This window comes from Phyllobates terribilis, unplaced genomic scaffold, assembly GCF_046119375.1.
Source record: "Phyllobates terribilis strain yellow unplaced genomic scaffold, ASM4611937v1 Scaffold_1__5_contigs__length_1240528914, whole genome shotgun sequence".
NCBI classification, from domain to species: domain Eukaryota; kingdom Metazoa; phylum Chordata; class Amphibia; order Anura; family Dendrobatidae; genus Phyllobates; species Phyllobates terribilis.
Genome location: NW_027362761.1, coordinates 1,238,239,491 through 1,238,260,977, shown reverse-complemented (window position 1 = coordinate 1,238,260,977; position 21,487 = coordinate 1,238,239,491). Strand labels below are relative to the sequence as shown.

Below are 21,487 nucleotides of genomic sequence, written 5' to 3'. Positions count from 1 at the left end.
CTTATCCTCAAGTCACCTCCAGAGCTGCAGTCACTATTCTGCTGTTACATCATGTCTTATCGTCCAGTTACCTCCAGAGCTGCACTCAATATTCTGCTGTTACCTCATGTCTTATCCTCCAGTCACCTCCAGAGCTGCACTCACTATTCTGCTATCACATTGTCTTATCCGCCAGTCACCTCCAGAGCTGCAGTCACTATTCTGCTGTTACATCATGTCTTATCCTCCAGTCACCTCCAGAGCTGCAATCACTATTCTGCAGTTACATCATGTCTATTCCTCCAGTCACCTCCAGAGCTGCAGTCACTATTCTGCTGTTACATCATGTCTATTCCTCCAGTCACGTCAGGAGCTGCATTCACTATTCTGCTATTAAATTGTCTTATCCTCCAGTTACCTCCAGAGCTGCACTCACTATTCTGCTGTTACATAGTGTCTTATCATCCAGTCACCTCCAGAGCTGCAGTCACTATTCTGTCGTTACATTGTCTTAACCTCCAGTCACCTCCAGAGCTGCAGTCACTATTCTGCTGTTACATTATGTCTTATATTTGACCTCTTTATTGATTTAAACAAATTTGTGAGGAGATTAACACTTACAAGACACTTTACTCTTAAAAAGAAAAATGAAAGTATCTCAAATCCGAAAACCGCTAAATGTTCAGAAACCATAGATAATAGAGCTACCACTATAGACTCTAATCTACATCTCGAATTAACAACAAAGTCAAGCTTTAATCCTGTCCATGATAGGGGGAGTGTAGCGCCGGCGTCCCTGCCCTCTGCTAGGCAGGGACGCTGTTCCCCTCACCTCTCTGCTCCGTGCCCGGCGTCTTCCTCCCGCTCTGCTGGCAGCGCGCGCTCCTCCCCGGTCACTGTGCTTAGGGTGCGCGCGCCGCCCTAAGGAGTCCCCAGCCAATGGCCGGAGGATCTCTCCATATATAAGGCACCTCCTCCAAAATGAAGGTGCCCGAGCAATGTTGTTGCACTGTTCACTACTCTGCTTCAGCCCTCAGGTCCCGTTGCCAATTACCTGCCAGTCACCTGCCAGATTTCTGCTTGATTCCTGCCTGATATCCGCTTTCCTGCTTGCTTGCCTGAGGTCCGACGGTCTGCCTTCCGACACCTGTCAGTCTGTCTATGGATCAGCTTGCCCGCTCACCTGGGAGCGCTCACCTGCTACCTGTCTGCTAGCCTACCTGGAGGCTCCGCCGTCACGTGCTGTGACCACCTGCCTGTCCAGAGACTCTTGCCCGCTCACCTGGGAGCGCTCATCTGCTACCTGCCTGCTAGCCTACCTGGAGGCTCCGCCGTCACGTGCTGTGGCCACCTGCCTGTCCAGAGACTCTTGCCCGCTCACCTGGGAGCGCTCATCTGCTACCTGCCTGCTAGCCTACCTGGAGGCTCTGCCGTCACTTGCTGTGACCACCTGCTTGTCCAGAGACTCTCGCCTGCTCACCTGGGAGCACACGTCTGCCACCTGCCTGCTAGCCTACCAGGAGGCTCTGCCGTCACAGGTCGTACCTACCCTTTACCCAGAGACTGTCCCGGTCACTTGCCGTGACCACCTGCCCGTTACCCAGAGACTGTCCCGGTCACTTGCCGTGATCTCCTGCCCGTTACCCAGAGACTGTCCCGGTCACTTGCCGTGACCTCCTGCCCGTTACCCAGAGACTGTCCCGGTCACTTGCCGTGACCACCTGCCCGTTTACCCAGAGACTGTCCCGGTCACTTGCTGTGACTACCTGCCCGTCTACCCTGGGCGCCACCCGCTTCCTTACAACGACCGCCCCCTTGTATAGTTGCTCAGAGGTTCCGCCTCCCAGTCCCGTTACAGTTTGCTCGGGCCATGGAACCCGGTGGCACCCAAGCTCCCTCGCTCTCGGACCTTTGTCATGAACTATCCCGTCAGAGGTCCCAACAGGAGTCCATCCTGAGTCACCTGCGGAATGTCAATTCTCGCCTGGACACTCTGACTGCTCCGCCAGCAACCACCGCTAGTATCATGACTCGCAGCCCGGCAGCTCCGCTGTCCACCAATACCATGGTATCCTACCCCGGACCCCGGCTTTCTGCACCTCCTCGCTTCGGAGGCGACTCCGCTCTGGCTCGGGGCTTCATAAACCAGTGCACCCTGCACTTTGAACTCCTGTCCCACCAGTTTATCTCCGACCGGGCCAAAGTAGCCTACATCATGTCCCATCTCACGGGGGAGGCACTGGCTTGGCTAAATCCTCTATGGGAGAGAGGAGATCCCCTGGTGTCCGACCTGCCAGCCTTTCTCACGGCTTTCCAGAAAGTCTTCGACGAACCCGGACGGAAGACCTCATCCGCCTCATCTCTGCTACGCCTCCGTCAGGGAAGTCTCACCGTGGGCCAATATGCCATACGGCTCCGTACCCTTGCTTCGGAGCTGGCCTGGGATAATGACGCCCTGGTGTCCGTCTTCTGGGAGGGTCTGTCCGGCCGTATTAAAGATGAACTTGCCGGTCGGGACATTCCTACCACTCTCGACGACTTAATAACACTTGCCACCCGGATTGACATCCGGTTCCAGGAGCGCGCCAAGGAGGTCACCCGTGAGAGGAGGTTTCCACGTCTAGCCCCTACCTTCCAGAAACCCGTCACTCCCTCTGTTTCTCCCCAGGCACACTCACCTGAGCCTATGCAGGTCGACCAGACCAAGATGGTCAAAACCCGTCAAGACTTACGCCGTGCCGAGGGGAGCTGTTTCTACTGTGGCAGTAAGGAGCACCGGATCAGTTCCTGCCCAGAGAGGTCGGGAAACGCCTGTGTCTAGGATCGCTCAGAGAGGTCGCCCTAGACAAAAGTAAACCCTCTCCATCCCTGATGCTGTCTGTCTCTATCTTCTGCGGAGAGAACCGCTATTTTGAACTGGCTCAACTTGACTCGGGAGCTGCTGGAAATCTCATCTCTCAATCCCTGGTAGAAAAATACCGCATTCCCACCAAACCTCTGGCCGTACCTTTATCTGTCGCCGCCGTGGATGGGGGCCTCTTACCACATCCCATCCAACTCATCACCGAATCTCTGACTTTACAGGTGGGAATGCTGCATTCTGAGAGCATCTCCTTTCATGTTCTGCCTGGACTCTCTCACGCACTCTTGCTTGGCCTGCCTTGGCTCCAGAAACATGCACCCGTGCTTGACTGGCAGACCGGAGAAGTCCTTCGCTGGGGACAGGACTGCCATAAGACTTGTCTAGTTCCCGTTCATCCTGCCCGTCCATCTCCTACCCCAGCCAATCTGCCCAGTCTACCGGTCCCCTATTGGTCTTATGCGGATGTCTTCAATAAGAAAGAAGCAGAGACTTTACCCCCTCATAGACCATACGACTGCCCAATCGACCTGATACCCGGCTCTACTCCTCCCCGTGGGCGAATCTACCCTTTGTCCGCTGCAGAGACCCGGTACATGTCTGAATATATTGAGGAGAACCTGGCCCGGGGATTTATCCGGAAATCTACCTCCCCGGCGGGAGCAGGCTTCTTCTTCGTCAAAAAGAAGGACGGCTCACTCCGTCCATGTATAGACTATAGAGGCCTAAACCAGATTACTGTGAAGAATAAATACCCCCTTCCGCTCATTCCTGAATTATTTGACCGTCTGAGGGGGGCTAGAATCTTCACCAAACTGGATCTCCGTGGGGCGTATAACCTGGTCCGTATCCGTCAGGGGGATGAGTGGAAGACGGCATTCAACACCCGGGACGGCCACTATGAGTACCTTGTGATGCCCTTCGGTCTCTGTAACGCTCCTGACGTCTTTCAAGAGTTGGTCAATGACATCTTCCGTGATCTTCTCTACTCCTGCGTGGTGGTGTACCTGGACGACATCTTGGTCTTCTCTCCGGATCTTCCTACTCACCGGAGGGACGTTCGTCAGGTCCTGCTCAGGCTCAGGCAGAACCACCTCTACGCTAAATATGAGAAGTGCATCTTTGAGCAGACCTCTCTTCCATTTCTGGGCTACATAATCTCTCAGACAGGCCTACAAATGGATCCTGAGAAACTGTCTGCCATCCAGAAGTGGCCCCGACCAGAGGGGTTGAAGGCTATTCAGCGGTTCCTGGGCTTCGCCAACTATTACCGCCTGTTCATACCGCACTTCTCTTCCCGGACTGCCCCTATCTCTGCGCTCACCCGTAAAGGTAAGAACCCCAGAGAATGGCCGCCCGAAGCAGAGGAGGCCTTTCTTTCTTTAAAACAGGCTTTCTCCTCCGCCCCGGTGCTGCATCGTCCGGACGGCAACAAACAATTCTTCCTAGAAGTTGACGCTTACTCCTCCGGAGCCGGGGCGGTACTTACCCAAAAGTCATCTTCCGGAAGAATGGTAACCTATGGCTTTTTCTCCAAACTCTTCTCCTCTTCTGAGCGCAACTATTCTATAGGAGACCGAGAATTGTTGGCCATTAAGATAGCACTGGAGGAGTGGCGTTACCTGCTTGAGGGGGCTCTTCACCCGGTAATAATTTACACAGACCACAAGAACTTGGCATATCTCCAGAGCGCCCAGAGACTTAACCCGCGCCAAGCCCGGTGGTCCTTGTCTTTTGCCCGAATTGATTTCATTCTTCATTTTCACCTGGCTGACAAAAACATCAAAGCTGACGCCCTGTCCCGATCCTTTCTGGTGTCTGATCTTGAGGAGGAGCCTAAACACATCATCGATCCCGCCAGAGTAATGCAGGTAGCCCCCGTGAGTCTAAATCGTCTCCCTCCCGGTAAGACGTTCGTAACGGTGCCCGATCGGGAGAAGATTCTACACTGGGGTCACTCGTCTAAGCTAGCTGGCCACGCCGGTCAGAAAAAGACCCTCCAGCTTATTACCCGGCACTACTGGTGGCCTACCCTGCACAAGGACGTAATAGACTTTGTCTCTGCCTGTGTGTCCTGCGCCCGCAACAAGGTTCCGAGACACCTGCCTGCCGGCCGCCTTCTCCCTCTGCCAGTACCTTCTGCCCCCTGGCAGCATATAGCTATGGACTTCATAACAGATCTCCCTGTCTCTGCCGGTTGTACGGTCATTTGGGTGGTCGCTGACCGCTTTTCCAAAATGGCTCATTTCGTTCCCCTGCCAGGCCTTCCGTCTGCACCCGAGCTGGCTAAAGACTTTATCCGCCACATCTTTCGTCTTCATGGCCTGCCTCTCCACATCGTGTCGGATCGTGGGGTACAGTTCACCTCACGCTTCTGGAGAGCCACATGTAAGCTGCTCGACGTCACCCTGGACTTCTCCTCCGCTTACCACCCACAGTCCAATGGTCAAGTGGAGCGGATCAATCAGATCCTGACCAGTTACCTCCGGCACTTCGTTAATGCCCATCATTCAGACTGGGTGGATCTCCTGCCATGGGCCGAGTTCTCTTACAACAATCACGAGAGCGAATCTTCCTCCAAATCCCCGTTTTTTGTAGTCTTCGGTCAGCATCATCGGATCCCTTTTCCTGTCTCCACCTCGGTGGATAATCCGGCTGCGGAATCTCTCGTTAGCAAATTTTCCTCCATTTGGGAGAGTACCCGGTCCGCACTCCTTCTGTCATCCGAGCGTATGAAAAGACATGCTGACAAAAAACGTCTGGATCCTCCACAATTTCGTCCTGGAGATAAAGTCTGGCTCTCATCTAAATATGTCCGGCTCAAGATTCCTTCCTATAAGTTAGGGCCTCGGTTCATCGGCCCACTGGAAGTTATCAAACAGATCAACCCGGTGGCCTATAAATTGAAACTCCCGGCCAACTTACGGATCCCTAACTCCTTCCATGTATCTCTCCTCAAACCTGTGGTACTTAACTCTTTTTCCAAGTCTACAGGTACGCCTCCTGCTCCGGTTTCTGCTGAAGACGAGTTTGAGGTAGAGAAGATTCTTGCCACCAAAAGGGTAAGAGGAAAGACCTTTTTTCTAGTAGATTGGAAGGGGTTTGGTCCTGAGGAGAGAACGTGGGAGCCCCGGGAGAACATCCATGCCCCTCTCATCCTTCCTAAATTTCTGTCTGGCCTAAAAAAGGGGGGGCCTAAAGTGGGGGGTACTGTAGCGTCGGCGTCCCTGCCCTCTGCTAGGCAGGGACGCTGTTCCCCTCAACTCCCTGCTCCGAGCCCGGCGTCTTCCTCCCGCTCTGCTTGCAGCGCGCGCTCCTCCCCGGTCACTGTGCTTAGGGCGCGCGCGCTCCCCCTCTCTTAAAGGGGCCGCACGCGCCGCCCTAAGGAGTCCCCGGCCAATGGCCGGAGGATCTCTCCATATATAAGGCACCTCCTCCAAAATGGAGGTGCCCGAGCAATGTTGTTGCAAAGCCTTCACTCTGCTTCAGCCCTCAGGTCCCGTTGCCAATTACCTGCCAGTCACCTGCCAGATTTCTGCTTGATTCCTGCCTGATATCCGCTTTCCTGCTTGCTAGCCTGAGGTCCGACGGTCTGCCTTCCGACACCTGTCAGTCTGTCTATGGACCAGCCTGCCCGCTCACCTGGGAGCGCTCACCTGCTACCTGTCTGCTAGCCTACCTGGAGCTCCGCCGTCACGTGCTGTGACCACCTGCCTGTCCAGAGACTCTTGCCCGCTCACCTGGGAGCGCTCACCTGCTACCTGTCTGCTAGCCTACCTGGAGGCTCCGCCGTCACGTGCTGTGACCACCTGCCTGTCCAGAGACTCTTGTCGGCTCACCTGGGAGCGCTCACCTGCTACCTGTCTGCTAGCCTACCTGGAGGCTCCGCCGTCACGTGCTGTGACCACCTGCCACTCCAGAGACTCTCGCCCGCTCACCTGGGAGCGCTCACCTGCTACCTGTCTGCTAGCCTACCTGGAGGCTTAGCCGTCACTTGCTGTGACCACCTGCCTGTCCAGAGACTCTTGCCCGCTCACCTGGGAGCGCTCACCTGCTACCTGTCTGCTAGCCTACCTGGAGGCTCCGCCGTCACGTGCTGTGACCACCTGCCACTCCAGAGACTCTCGCCCGCTCACCTGGGAGCACTCATCTGCTACCTGTCTGCTAGCCTACCTGGAGGCTTAGCCGTCACTTGCTGTGACCACCTGCCTGTCCAGAGACTCTTGCCCGCTCACCTGGGAACGCTCACCTGCTACCTGTCTGCTAGCCTACCTGGAGGCTTAGCCGTCACTTGCTGTGACCACCTGCCTGTCCAGAGACTCTTGCCCGCTCACCTGGGAGCGTCCACCTGCTACCTGCCTGTTAGCCTACCTGGAGGCTCCGCCGTCACTTGCTGTGACCACCTGCCTGTCCAGAGACTCCTGCCCGCTCACCTGGGAGCACACATCTGCCATCTGCCTGCTAGCCTACCAGGAGGCTCTGCCATCACAGGTCGTACCTGCCCGTTACCCAGAGACTGTCCCGGTCACTTGCCGTGACCTCCTGCCCGTTACCCAGAGACTGTCCCGGTCACTTGCTGTGACTACCTGCCCGTCTACCCTGGGCGCCACCCGCTTCCTTACAAGGACCGCCCCCATGTATAGTTGCTCAGAGGTTCCGCCTCCCAGACCCGTTACAGGGAGCTACACAGAAACCTTCCTCGCTCTAACCGGTGAGGAATTTCCTACTCTTAAATCACAAGAATTTTTAAAAAAGAAAAATAAAAATCAAGAGACTAGAGAAACCAAAAGCCCATTCAGAAGGCTAATATAACGAGGAAAGAAGAAATGGCGATCGCTAAACTAAAAACTAATAGAGAGATTGTAATCCGTGAAGCCGATAAGGGGGGAGGGGTAGATGTCCAAGACACAGAAGCCTATATTAATGAAGCACACAAAATTTTATCCGATGGTAAATACTACGAAAAACTATATACAGATCCATCAAAAATCTTCACAAAAGAATCTCATGATGTAATTGACAGGGCTTTCTCCGAAGGCATTCTGAATAAAAAGGAAAGGGATTTCTTAGTTAATAGAGAGGCTTCCACTGCCTTTTATACCATTTGTCTAAAGTCCATAAGGACCCTATCAACCCTCCAGGACCCCCTATCATCTCAGGGATTAATTCCCTGACTAGTCCTCTATCTCTCTTTCTTGACCTTCATCTCCAAGAACATGTTAAGGAATTACCTTCTTACCTTAAAGATTCCACCCAGCTCATCCATGAAATAAACACAATATCTTGGGATGAAAATTACTGGATAATCACATTGGACGTAAATGCCTTATACTCCAATATAGATCATGAGTTAGGGAAAATGCCACTAAATATTATCTACAAAAAAAGGAAATATGCCTGAAAAACCGGTAGAATTTCTTGTGACGGCTCTGGACTTCATACTCAGACATAATCTGTTGAGTTTGAGGGGCCAGTTGTACTTACAAAGACACGGGACCGCGATGGGGTCTCGGGTAGCCCCAAGTTTTGGTAACTTGTTCATGGGGCTATTCGAGTCCCTGTCGCCCCTCTGCTCCTCCAGATATGCACAGAATATAATCCTATATAGACGCTATATTGATGATCTGATCACCATATGGACGGTACCCGAGAGGATGCGGAACTATTGGTAAGAGATCTGAGTGATAATACTTGGGGCAAATCATTTGTCACAAATATAGAGAAAGAGAAAGCAGTTTATTCAGATCTGGAAATTACACATGAGAAGAATAGAATAATCACCAAGACTCATTTCAGATCAGTAGATGTGAGCGGGTACTTGGATTACAGGAGCGCCCATTATACCAAATGGAAGAACAATGTCCCCTATGGCCGGTTCTTTCATATTAGAAAGAATAATACGAGGGAATTGGACTATGAACAGCAATCTGATCTTCTAAAGGAAAGATTTATGATGAAAAAATACCCCCAAAAAAATTGTCAATGAGGCGTACAGGGTTAATTTAAATAAAACTCAGAAGGATTGTTTGGGGAATCTTATCTCACCGGAGAAGAAAAAAAGAAATGCTCAGAAAATAGACGACTCCAGGAGATGGGAACAGAACTCTGTCACCACTTATAATAAAGGCCACCAAAAAATTACAGGAATATTACAGAAATACTGGTACATAGTGAGACAAGACCCCCCTCTACGGGATGTACTACCAGCGAGACCCCGCATCACCTGTAGAAGGGGAAACACTCAGAAGCGTTATAGCACCCGGCCGCTGGAAGAAATCTGTAGAGAAAAGCTCCGGAAAAACCAAACGTCTCCAATCTAAAACGACTAATCCTATAACCAAAAAGACAAGTAATACACTCAATGGCTCCAGGAGAAATGCCACCAGGAGAAATGCCAATGTGCCAAACAGTAACCCATGGCCACCAACCTATCACCTCCAATAGCCCAGGGGAGACCCCCCCATAAACCATCGCCGGACCGGCACTAGCAGCCATGTTATAGATGGAATTACAGGCCGCTGTGGATGCAATACGCCGGCCGGACCACCCAGATGGTCAGATCACGGCTAAACGCTCACCGACATAATGCCAGAATTGGGCTACTAACACATCGAGCCTATGGAGACATCTCCGAATAAATCATAGTAAGAGCTTTGAGATAAGCCGGACTCCTGTGGAAGAAATTCCCCAGAACGTATCAGACAGAATCCATCTACTGAGGAAGAGAGAGGCTTTCTGGAGGAACAGACGGCGCTCTACACCCGGACGACCTCCATGATAGACCGGAGAAGATAGAGACCACCGGACGAGACCAGGACAGCGTCGCTGACCAATAGGAACGCATAGAAAGAATCCAGTGTATGGGAACCTAAGCTAGATATGATTTACCATGTATTCTTAGGTTTCCCCATAAACCCCTGACTAGTGAAGCCGGCGTCACGAGGACCTCCACGGCACGAGAGAAGCCTGATAGACCCCCGAGTGTGGACTACACGAGCGCAACCCCAATAGAAGAAACTAATATCATTAAAAAGACCCCACAGAAATTACAGATATAGAACTCACAATATGATTCATGGAAAGGATTATTCTTATTATTTATTATTATTTTTTACATTATTTTTTTCCTCCCATTATTCTTTCACCTTTTAAGGAACAAAACAAAAAGGGGAAGGAGGCAAAGGAGAGAAAGAAGGAGGAGAATCTTTTGTAGTAAGAGAAGTGTAATGTAAGCGTCCTGCTGTGATGGTTGAGTGTATGCTGTGTGTCTGGATGATGCTATAGGTGTCCACAGCTCCTATATACCCACACCTGCTGGATACACGCTCAGCAATGCTGCTCATGGATCTTATGTGCTTCTCACTATATATTCTATCATGTATTGCAGATATATCTGTAAGAAGAAAAGACACAAGGATCAGCTAAAGCCGCATCCTGAAAAGCCCCAAGCAGCGAATAAGCCGATGAAGGACCCCCAGGTGCGGACCCTGTAACCTGTATAGAGCATATAACTCCAGCAGACGGTGCAGCCATATCTCACCGGAGGAGGAGGAGGCCATTCTCTACCAATACATCGCCGAAACGCCGCCTTCTAGGTAGGAGGGAAGATTACCCAGAAACCATGAGCCATCCTGATGGGAATGATTGATCACAGTCACTGCTGTTAGTAGTAAACGCTGCAGCCAATCAGGTAAATGCTCTATGGTAAGAAAGACACCAGAGCTCAGAAATATACTCAATATTTCCATCAGATGACGCCGCATAGCTTCAGCGCCTGTTCACATCGGGCGTTTTTTCGGCATTTTTTTCTGCTGCAGAAATGCTGCGCTTTACATCACCAGCTTAGTGACAGAATCTTCTGAAGCCTCATTCACATGTTGGGTTTTTCGTGCAGTTTTTACATTTGCATTATGTCGCTTCTTTCAGGAGTTTTTCAGCGTTTTTCACCAATTCAAAATAATGTAAAAAAACACAAGAAAAACTGCAGCAGAAATGTGCGGATTGTAGCAGCGTTTCTCCTGCCACCAGTCTGGCAAGGTGTGAACATCCCCTTATCCTGGCCGTGTCCTACTTGGACATAAAGAGAACGGCCATGAAATCATGGAGACGCATCTAGTTCTATGGTAATTCTATGGAGCTTGTATTTGTGCAGAGCCGATCCTGAAGATTCCATCACAAGATTCCGTGATGACATCACAGGTGGTGGTCGGCCATTATGACATCAGAGCCCGCAGTCACTACTTATACAATGTGCACAGGGTCACCGCTGCCTTTCTTGGCTTCATAGTGATTGAGCGCACTTGCAGTTTCTCGCTATTCTATAGTGACTGATGGCACTTGCAGTTTTTCGCTATGGCTGAATTTCTTCTGAACAATCTTCAGATAGAAGCTTTATCAGAGATTCTTACCACCTATCGCCCTGACATTGGGCGTCTACCACCCGATGGCGTCCTCAGCTTCACTCACCGGCTGGTGGTGGGGCTGGTAAAGGACTGCCTGACCAAATACCACCGAGGTCATCTCACCTCAGAGTATGTGAGGGATTTACCCCAAAACATCAGGACATTACTCCAGCAGGTAAGTGGTGGACGCTCCGCACAGACGTCTCCACAGTAATGGATAATAATGGTGGACAGAAGCTTCTTCTCTCCTCTACACAGGACGAGCCCCAGATATGTGGTCATTGTGTCTGCAGAGAGGAGCAGACGGCAGACAATGGCCGCCTCCTGTGTGACCGCTCTCATCTCAGGAGCTTCATTGTTGTTTCTTTCCTTCTTTATAGGCTGAAAACAGATCTCAATATGGAGATTTGTCTTTTATTAAAGAACTGGCGGAGAAAGTCCTGAGTGTCCTGGAAGGTCCGGCCCGCTCATCGGAAGAACGCCTGGTAAGGAGCCATAGTCATCACGTCTCTGACTCCACCGGATCTGAGGAACCTTCTGAGGAACCTTCTCATGATGGAGTCACCATGGGGCGTCTGTAGATGCAGGTGATGGGTTTGGGGATTTCTGGAAGGTTCCACGTCTTATTCTATATCTTCTATCTATCAGGAGACACCAGGAGGCGAGGACAGAGACGGGGACAATGTGACCCCAGAGACCCCTGACCCTGATAGGAGTCAGCCGGGGCCGAGCAGCCATCTGACCACAGGTGAGCCGATCACACAACCATCTACAGGAAATATCCGGAGGTTATAATGTCACATGACTCTGCCCCCTCCGTGTAGTGGGGTCCTGGAGCAGATGTCACATGTGGGAGTAGTGGGGGGACGGACATTATCACCTCCAACGTGCAGTCAGGAGAAAGGTGACGGAGAAGCCATCTACAGATCAGGAGGGAAGTGCACTGGGGCGTGGCCGAGGGCAGAGTGCAGGGACACGCCCCCAGTGCACTTCCAGGCTAATCTGCATATGGCTGCTCTCTCCCCATCACTCACTTGTACAGCGGAGGTGGGGGGCTCCTCGTGGTGATTGGGGTCCTCCATCACTTACCTGACATTTATCTATGGCTGTGCGGCTCCTCCCTGTATTCAGAGCCCCCCTATAACCAGGATTCCCCCCATTCTCAGGGGTCTCCTCACTTCTCCTTACTTCGCTGTATTATGTCTGGAGGATTCATATCGTCTGATACATTTTATTTCTCATCATTTTATCTCTATTGTAGAAACACCTGAGCTGGCGGATCCCGAGAGTGTGATCTGTGAGATCCCGGAGATCCCGGAACCTGCCGCTGTAAGTATCATCGAGGGGATGTCTGTGCGTCACTGATCATGGGGGGGGGGTGACCCGTCCTGTATTATCCCATATAACCAGATGTCTGTGCGTCACTGATCATGGGGGGGGGGTGACCCGTCCAGTATTATCCCCCATATAACCAGATGTCTGTGCGTCACTGATCATGGGGGGGTGACCCGTCCTGTATTATCCCATATAACCAGATGTCTGTGCGTCACTGATCATGGGGGGAGTGACCCGTCCAGTATTATCCCCATATAACCAGATGTCTGTGCGTCACTGATCATGGGGGGAGTGACCCATCCAGTATTATCCCCATATAACCAGATGTCTGTGCGTCACTGATCATGGGGGAGTCACCCGTCCTGTATTATCCCATATAACCAGATGTCTGTGCGTCACTGATCATGGGGGGAGTCACCTGTCCTATATTATCCCATATAACCAGATGTCTGTGCGTCACTGATCATGGGGGGAGTCACCCGTCCAGTATTATCCCCATATAACCAGATGTCTGTGCATCACCGATCATGGGGGGAGTGACCCGTCCAGTATTATCCCATATAACCAGATGTCTGTGCATCACTGATCATGGGGGGGAGTGACCCGTCCAGTATTATCCCTATATAACCAGATGTCTGTGCGTCACTGATCATGAGGGGAGTGACCCGTCCAGTATTATCCCCATATAACCAGATGTCTGTGCGTCACTGATCATGGGGGGAGTCACCCGTCCAGTATTATCCCTATATAACCAGATGTCTGTGCGTCACTGATCATGAGGGGAGTGACCCGTCCAGTATTATCCCCATATAACCAGATGTCTGTGCGTCACTGATCATGGGGGGAGTGACCCGTCCAGTATTATCCCCATATATCCAGATGTCTGTGTGTCACCGATCATGGGGGGGAGTCACCCGTCCAGTATTATCCCATATAACCAGATGTCTGTGCGTCACCGATCATGGGGGGAGTGACCCGTCCAGTATTATCCCCATATAACCAGATGTCTGTGCGTCACTGATCATGGGGGGAGTCACCCGTCCAGTATTATCCCCATATAACTAGATGTCTGTGCATCACCGATCATGGGGTGAGTGACCCGTCCTGTATTATCCCATATATCCAGATGTCTGTGCGTCACCGATCATGGGGGGAGTCACCCGTCCAGTATTATCCCTATATAACAAGATGTCTGTGCGTCACTGATCATGGGGAGAGAGTGACCCGTCCTGTATTATTCCATATAACCACATGTCTGTGCGTCACCGATCATGGGGGGAGTGACCCGTCCAGTATTATCCCCATATATCCAGATGTCTGTGTGTCACCGATCATGGGGGGGAGTCACCCGTCCAGTATTATCCCATATAACCAGATGTCTGTGCGTCACCGATCATGGGGGGAGTGACCCGTCCAGTATTATCCCCATATATCCAGATGTCTGTGTGTCACCGATCATGGGGGGAGAGTGACCAGTCCTGTATTATCCCATATAACCAGATGTCTGTGCGTCACCGATCATGGGGGGTGAGTGACCGGTCCTGTATTATCCCTATATAACCAAATGTCTGTGTGTCACTGATCATGTGGGGGAGAGTGACTCGTTCAATATTATCCCCATACAGTTATATGAAAAAGTTTGGGCACCCCTATTAATCTTAAGCTTAATGTTTTATATAAATTGGTGTTTTTGCAGCAGCTCTTTCAGTTTGATCTATGTAATAACTGTTGGACACAGTAATGTTTCTGCCTTGAAATGAGGTTTATTGTACTAACAGAAAATGTGCAATCTGCATTCAAACAGAATTTGACAGGTGCATAAGTATGGGCACCTCACCAGAAAAGTGACATTAATATTTAGTAGATCCTCCTTTTGCCTCTAGTCGCTTCCTGTAGCTTTTAATGAGTTCCTGGATCCTGGATGAAGGTATTTTTGACCATTCCTCTTTACAAAACAATTCCAGTTCAGTTAAGTTTGATGGTCGCCGAGCATGGACAGCCCTCTTCAAATGATCCCACAGATGTTCAATGATATTCAGGTCTGGGGACTGGGATGGCCATTCCAGAACATTGTAATTGTTCCTCTGCATGAATGCCTGAGTAGATTTGGAGCGGTGTTTTGGATCATTGTCTTGCTGAAAGATCCATCCCCTGCGTAACTTCAACTTTATCACTGATTCTTGAACATTATTGTCAAGAATCTGCTGATACTGAGTGGAATCCATGCGTCCCTCATCTTTAACAAGATTCCTGGTGCCGGCATTGGCCACACAGCCCCAAAGCATGATGGAACCTCCACCAAATTTTACTGTGGATAGCAAGTGTTTTTCTTGGAATGCTGTGTTTTTTGCCGCCATGCATAACGCCTTTTTGTATGACCAAACAACTCAATCTTGGTTTCATCAGTCCACAGGACCTTCTTCCAAAAAGAAATTGGCTTCTATAAATGTGCTTTTGCATACCTCAGCCGACTCTGTTTGTGGCGTGCTTGCAGAAACGGCTTCTTTCGCATCACTCTCCCATACAGCTTCTCCTTGTGCAAAGTGCGTTGTATAGTTGACCGATGCACAGTGACACCATCTGCAGCAAGTTGATGCTGCAGCTCTCTGGAGGTGGTCTGAGGATTGTCCTTGACTGATCTCACCATTCTTCTTCTCTGCCTTTCTGATATTTTTCTTGGCCTGCCACTTCTGGCCTTAACAAGAACTGTCCCTGTGTTCTTCCATTTCCTTACTATGTTCCTCACAGTGGAAACTGACAGATTAAATCTCTGAGACAGCTTTTTGTATCCTTCCCCTGAACAACTATGTTGAATAATCTTTGTTTTCAGATCATTTGACAGTTGTTTTGAGGAGCCCATGATGCCACTCTTCAGAGGAGATTCAAACAGGAGAACAACTTGCAAGTGGCCACTTTAAGTAGCTTTTCTCATGATTGCATACACCTGGCTATGAAGTTCTAAGCTCAATGAGGTTACAAAACCAAAAAAAGTGCTTTAGTAGGTCAGTAAAAAGTAGGTAGGAGTATTTCAAACAAGAAAATGATAAGGGTGCCCATACTTATGCACCTGTCAAATTTTGTTTGAATGCAGATTGCACATTTTCTGTTAGTACAATAAACCTCATTTCAAGGCAGAAACATTACTGTGTCCAACAGTTATTACATAGATCAAACTGAAAGAGCTGCTGCAAAAACACCAATTTATATAAAACATTAAGCTTAAGATTAATAGGGGTGCCCAAACTTTTTCATATAACTGTATATCCAGATGTCTGTGCGTCATCGATCATGGGGGCTTAATGTGTATACCCCCGCCCACACCAGTAATTGGCAGCTCTCTGTGTACACTGTGCATAGGCAGAAAGCTGCTAATCAGTAATGGGGGTGGGGTTACTCAGATCAGGAGGACTACATGGCACCAGACAGATAGTCCTGTAGTGATAATCTCCTGCTGATAAAACACTGATTGTAGTGAAACAACCACAAGCCGCCCTTGTTCTCATGATGGAGTCACCATGGGGCGTCTGTAGATGCAGGTGATGGATTTGGGGATTTCTGGAAGGTTCCACGTCTTATTCTATATCTTCTATCTATCAGGAGACACCAGGAGGCGAGGACAGAGACGGGGACAATGTGACCCCAGAGACCCCTGACCCTGATAGGAGTCAGCCGGGGCCGAGCAGCCATCTGACCACAGGTGAGCCGATCACACAACCGTCTACAGGAAATATCCGGAGGTTATAATGTCACATGACTTTGCCCCCTCCGTGTAGTGGGGTCCTGGAGCAGATGTCACATGTGGGAGTAGTGGGGGGACGGACATTATCACCTCCAACGTGCAGTCAGGAGAAAGGTGACGGAGAAGCCATCTACAGATCAGGCGGGAAGTGCACTGGGGCGTGGCAGAGGGCAGAGTGCAGGGACACGCCTCCAGTGCACTTCCAGGCTAATCTGCATATGGCTGCTCTCTCCCCATCACTCACTTGTACAGCGGGGGTGTGGGGCTCCTCGTGGTGATTGGGGTCCTCCATCACTTACCTGATATTTATCTATGGCTGCGCGGCTCCTCCCTGTATTCAGAGCCCCCCTATAACCAGGATTCCTCCCATTTACAGACGTCTCCTCACTTCTCCTTATTTCGCTGTATTATGTCTGGAGGATTCATATCGTCTGATATTTCTCATCATTGTGGAGACTCGGGGTCTTCTGTGGGCGTAATACCACTCAGACAACACAGGGTGGGGGTAACACAGCGTGACAATACTTTACTGACCCACAAAGCGGACAATAAACACATAGAACAGTCCCAGCAGGTCCCCAAGATGGTGGAACATTACACCATCTCACCCTTCCTTCTCCGCCCACCTGGGATAGAACAGCTGCGACTTGGGACTTCCAGGGCCGACTACTTCAACCAGTGACCCCCCGTTTCTGGCGGGCCCCCACAGAGAGAAGGTAGTGGCAAGCTTAGGAAGCTAGCAGTCCATCGAGGTACAAGACCAGGAGACCCGAGGGTCCCACCCTGGCCTCTCCGAGAGTTTCTATGGGGCCAGAAAACCGGCTTGTCCGATCTGGTTTCTCCCAATGTCTCCATGGGTTCCAGGTGACCGGAGGGTCCCACCTGGCAACCCCAAACAACATATCCATGGGGCCAGGTGACCTCATTGTCCCAACCTGGTCTCCCCAAATGTATCCATGGGCTCTCTGATGGTCAGTGGAGCAGATCCGTATCTTTCCAGTTAGGGCCATATACCCTTAGGCTGGAATCATGTAGAATCCAAATCTGTGTCTCTTTGGTTAAAGCCATGCTTCCAAGCTAATGGACTCAGAGAGTCTGAACCTTGACTCTCCTTGTAAAGTCTCTTTTCAATTTCTGTTTCAAGTCTGACTGCTACAGAAGCAGATCTCCTTTTTAAGTACACATCCACAGGTCAAGGCGTTAGGGTGGGCATTACTTACAGAGCTCATGTCTCATTGTTTGTGCATTTAATCAATTTACATAGTTGGTGTCACAGGGGCTCTTGTATATAAACATCATTGTTTCAGAATCAAAAAGAAGACAACACTCAGGGTTATACAAATACTGGTCTGTCCTTCTTGACCAGCCACAGAAATACACAACATTCACAAGTCAACATAAACATAATAGTGCATTTCTCTATTTCTCTTGGCTTAACAAATCTAATCGTCTGGCTGATTAAGAATATAAACTGTATCGTCACAATCATTTTATCTCTATTGTAGAAACACCTGAGCTGGCGAATCCTGACAGTGTGATCTGTGAGATCCCGGAGATCCAAGAACCTACCGCTGTAAGTATTATAGAGGGGATGTCTGTGCATCACCGATCATGGGGGGTGAGTTACCCGTCCAGTATTATCCCCATATAACAAGATGTCTGTGCATCACCGATCATGGGGGTTAATGACCTGTCCAGTATTATCCCCATATAACAAGATGTCTGTGCATCACCGATCATGGGGGATGAGTGACCCGTCCGATATTATCCCCATATATCCAGATGTCTGTGTCTCACCGATCATCGGGAGTGATTGACCCTTCCGGTATTATCCCCATATAACCAAGGGATGTCTCTGTTACAGGAGGAGAGAATATAATTTATATTATAGGGAATCTGTCAGCAGGTATCTGCTGCACATCTGAGGGCGGCATGATGTAGAGGTAGAGACCTTGATTCCAGCCATGTGTCCATTACCTACTGGGGCAGCAGTTGTGAGAAAATCACTATATCGTATGCTGCAGATCTGACAGTGCTCTGAACGCTGAGCCCTGTATAACCCCGCCCACATTAATGATTGACAGCTTTGTGTGTATAACCCCGCCCAAATGAATATTCACAGCTCTGTGTATAACCCCGCCCATACCAGTGATTGGCAGCTTCCTATGTATAATGTCACCCACACCAGTGATTAGCTGCTCTCTGTGTATAACCCCACCCACACCAGTGATTGGCAGCTTCCTATGTATAATGCCACCCACACCAGTGATTAGCTGCTCTCTGTGTATAACCCCGCCCACACCAGTGATCTGCAGCTTCCTGTGTATAACCCCACCCACACCAGTGATTGGCTGCTCTCTGTGTATAACCCCACCCACACCAGTGATTAGCTGCTCTCTGTGTATAACCCCACCCACACCAGTGATTGGCAGCTCTGTGTGTATAACCCCACCCACACCAGTTATTGGCTGCTCGCTGTGTATAACCCCACCCACACCAGTGATAGCCTGCTCTGTGTATAACCCCACCCACACCAGTGATTGGCAGCTTCCTGTGTATAATCCCACCCACACCAGTGATTGGCTGCTCTCTGTGTATAACCCCACCCACACCAGTAATTGGCTGATCGCTGTGTATAACCCCACGCACACCAGTGATTGGCTGCTCTCTGAGTATAACCCCACCCACACCAGTGATTTGCAGCTTCCTGTGTATAACCCTGCCTATACCTGGCAGTTTCCTGTGTACACTGTGCATAGGCAGAAAACTACTTATCAGTGGAGGGGTGGGGTTACACAGATCACGAGGAGTACATGGCACCAGACACAGAGTCCTGTAGTGATAATCTCCTGCTGATAAAACACCGATTGTAGTGAAACAACAACACACAGCCCAGTAAGTGACACACTGTTGGAATCAGGGTCTGTGCCCCTGCATCATGGTGCTCTCAGATTACATAAACCTGCTGACAGACTCCCGGCACGTTCTGCTCTGTGTGGTCTCCCCCATTATCCAGCGCTGTACACTGATTCCGGGGTATGGCGGACCCCTGATATCACATCCGTGACTGCGGAGCGTCCGCCTTGTGTCGTCCCTACATCGGATCAGTGACATCAGCTGGGACATAATATCGGAGGAGATGTTTCTGCATCTGGAGCTTTTCTCCAGCAGCTTCTAGATCTTAATATCATTTCTTCTTCTTCTTTCTAGAACTTGATGGAATCGTTGATCCCGGGGAGAAAGCCGCGTATGAGCGACTACGAAACCTCCAAACTGATCAGCTGCGGAGGCTTTGGGTGAGATTTCTGTTGGCATCATCCCCATTTCTCAGGGTTCCCTATGACAAGGCTTCAGCCTCTGTGCTCTGCCCTGCAGTGTTATCATAGGGACATGATCTGAGTCCCCACCACTGTCTTGTCCAATGACTTCTATAGACGGACTGTTAAGGATTCCTTATAAACCATGGTTTCTCCTTCTCTCCAGGGCCGTCTACTTAGTGCACCATAAAGACTCACAGCAGACCTTCGCCATGAAGAAAATGGCCAAGAAGAACCTGGAGACTCCAGAAGATGTGGAGGAGGCCTTTCTGGAGAGGGACATCCTGACCTTCGCTGATTGTCCCTTTGTGGTCTCCATGCTCTGCTCCTTCCCTACGAGATCTCACCTGTGTATGGTGATGGAGTATGTAGGAGGTAGGACATGTCCATGTATTATCTTCAGCCCATGTCTGCTGACATCTTATCATTAGGATTGTCCCGGTGGACGGTTACATCCCTACAGAGCATTTACTATAGATATTACGGGACGCCATTGATGGTGGTGACCCCCCTGTATGTCCGCACTGAGCCCATCAGGATCTCCAGCTGGAGACGAGACATCACTTTATCTGTGACATGGAGGACATCTCACCGTGACCTCAGGCTAATATTCCCTGCACTATACATTATATCTGTATATATCCTCTCCTGCCCCAATGTCTCCGCTCACTTCCCATGATGCATCGTGGTGTATAAACCCCTCACCGGCCATATTTCCTTTCTTCTATAGGTGGAGACTGTGGGACCCTTCTAAGCACCAGAGGTCCTTTATCTGTCCTCTTGGCTCGCTTGTACTTTGCAGAAGCGGTTCTGGCTGTGGAATACCTGCACAGCTATGGCGTGGTGCACAGAGACCTGAAACCGGACAAGTAAGTGCCCCCTGTAGTGTAATTAAGGGGGGAGAGTTATCATTTATCATTCCACGTACTGTGAGGCTAAACCCATCTTCTCTGTTTCGCAGCCTCCTGATTACATCTGCTGGACACATTAAAGTCACCGATTTGGGGCTTTCAAAAGTTGGTCTCATGATACCAAAAACCAACACCCAGAAGGAATCATTGGAGGAGATCGCCAGAGAGTTCAAGGACTATGAGGTCGGCATCACTTACAGGGACTTAGCTTCTTCTTTACAAGTCTCTTCACACTATTGTCTCTTCTCTTCCTTCTTCATTTCTGAAGACCTTTTCTTCTGATATTTTATCTTCTGTCATTGTGTATTTCATGGTGAGAACTTGTCATAATAATCGTTTCATCGGTTCTCATCTCCATCTTCTGTTGGTTTCCAGGAGCATGGTACCCTGCATTACATCGCCCCCGAGGTCATCCGGAAGAGAGGCTACGGAAGACCTGTTGACTGGTGGTCAATGGGGATCATCCTACACGAATTTCTGGTGGGATCTGTACCATTTGATGGGGATTCCATAACTGAGCTTAATAAAAGGATTGTCAACGGTAAGTAGAATAAAATGATCGTTGCTGTGACTGGTTACATTGGTTTATTATTTCCTTTGCTTTATCTTGTAGTCTAATACAAAGATTTTATTTTCTGTAATTTTTTATATACCAGGAAAAATTATTTGGAATTGCGATCGCGCTCCTCCCCCTGATGCTAAAGACCTCATCACTAAGCTGCTCAGAAGAAATCCTGTGCATAGACTTGGGACAGGTAACAGATATATTAGTATTAATATTTCATTATTACACCAAGGACTCATCGCTTATGTCCATGAGGATCAGCACTTCTCTATCTGCCTATTTCTAGCTCTCCATACTATGACTTTCAGTCTGTTTCCTTCATGTCGCCTCAGTTATGTCATTAGTTCAGGCTAAGATAAACTGTTCAGATATGGAGTAG

At 49.8% G+C, this 21,487-nt stretch overlaps 1 protein-coding gene and 1 long non-coding RNA gene across 2 annotated transcripts in view; both read left to right on the top strand.

Annotated features, from left to right (window-relative positions):
• LOC141173683 (uncharacterized) overlaps positions 1–11,989 on the top strand; it is a 110,704-nt gene extending 98,715 nt beyond the window's left edge. Inside the window, exons 2-4 of the long non-coding RNA XR_012252656.1 lie at positions 10,227–10,529; positions 11,622–11,726; positions 11,890–11,989. This is a non-coding gene — a long non-coding RNA (uncharacterized lncRNA). The remainder of the gene's footprint in view (positions 1–10,226; positions 10,530–11,621; positions 11,727–11,889) is intronic.
• Positions 11,990–14,096: 2,107 nt separating this feature from the next.
• On the top strand, positions 14,097–21,487 carry LOC141243998 (microtubule-associated serine/threonine-protein kinase 3-like). Its single transcript, XM_073668967.1, has 8 exons — positions 14,097–14,103; positions 17,821–17,888; positions 19,526–19,611; positions 19,799–20,007; positions 20,363–20,501; positions 20,594–20,726; positions 20,919–21,084; positions 21,441–21,487. Exons 1-8 carry the CDS (start codon positions 14,097–14,099, stop codon positions 21,485–21,487), a joined length of 855 nt encoding a protein of 284 aa, XP_073525068.1.

Bases quoted from the DNA above. Each gene is read 5' to 3' on its own strand.
- LOC141243998 (XM_073668967.1), top strand. The intron at 19,612-19,798 runs GTGAGATTTCTG...CCTTCTCTCCAG, and splicing joins ATCAGCTGCGGAGGCTTTGG to GGCCGTCTACTTAGTGCACC. The intron at 20,727-20,918 runs GTCGGCATCACT...GTTGGTTTCCAG, and splicing joins GAGAGTTCAAGGACTATGAG to GAGCATGGTACCCTGCATTA.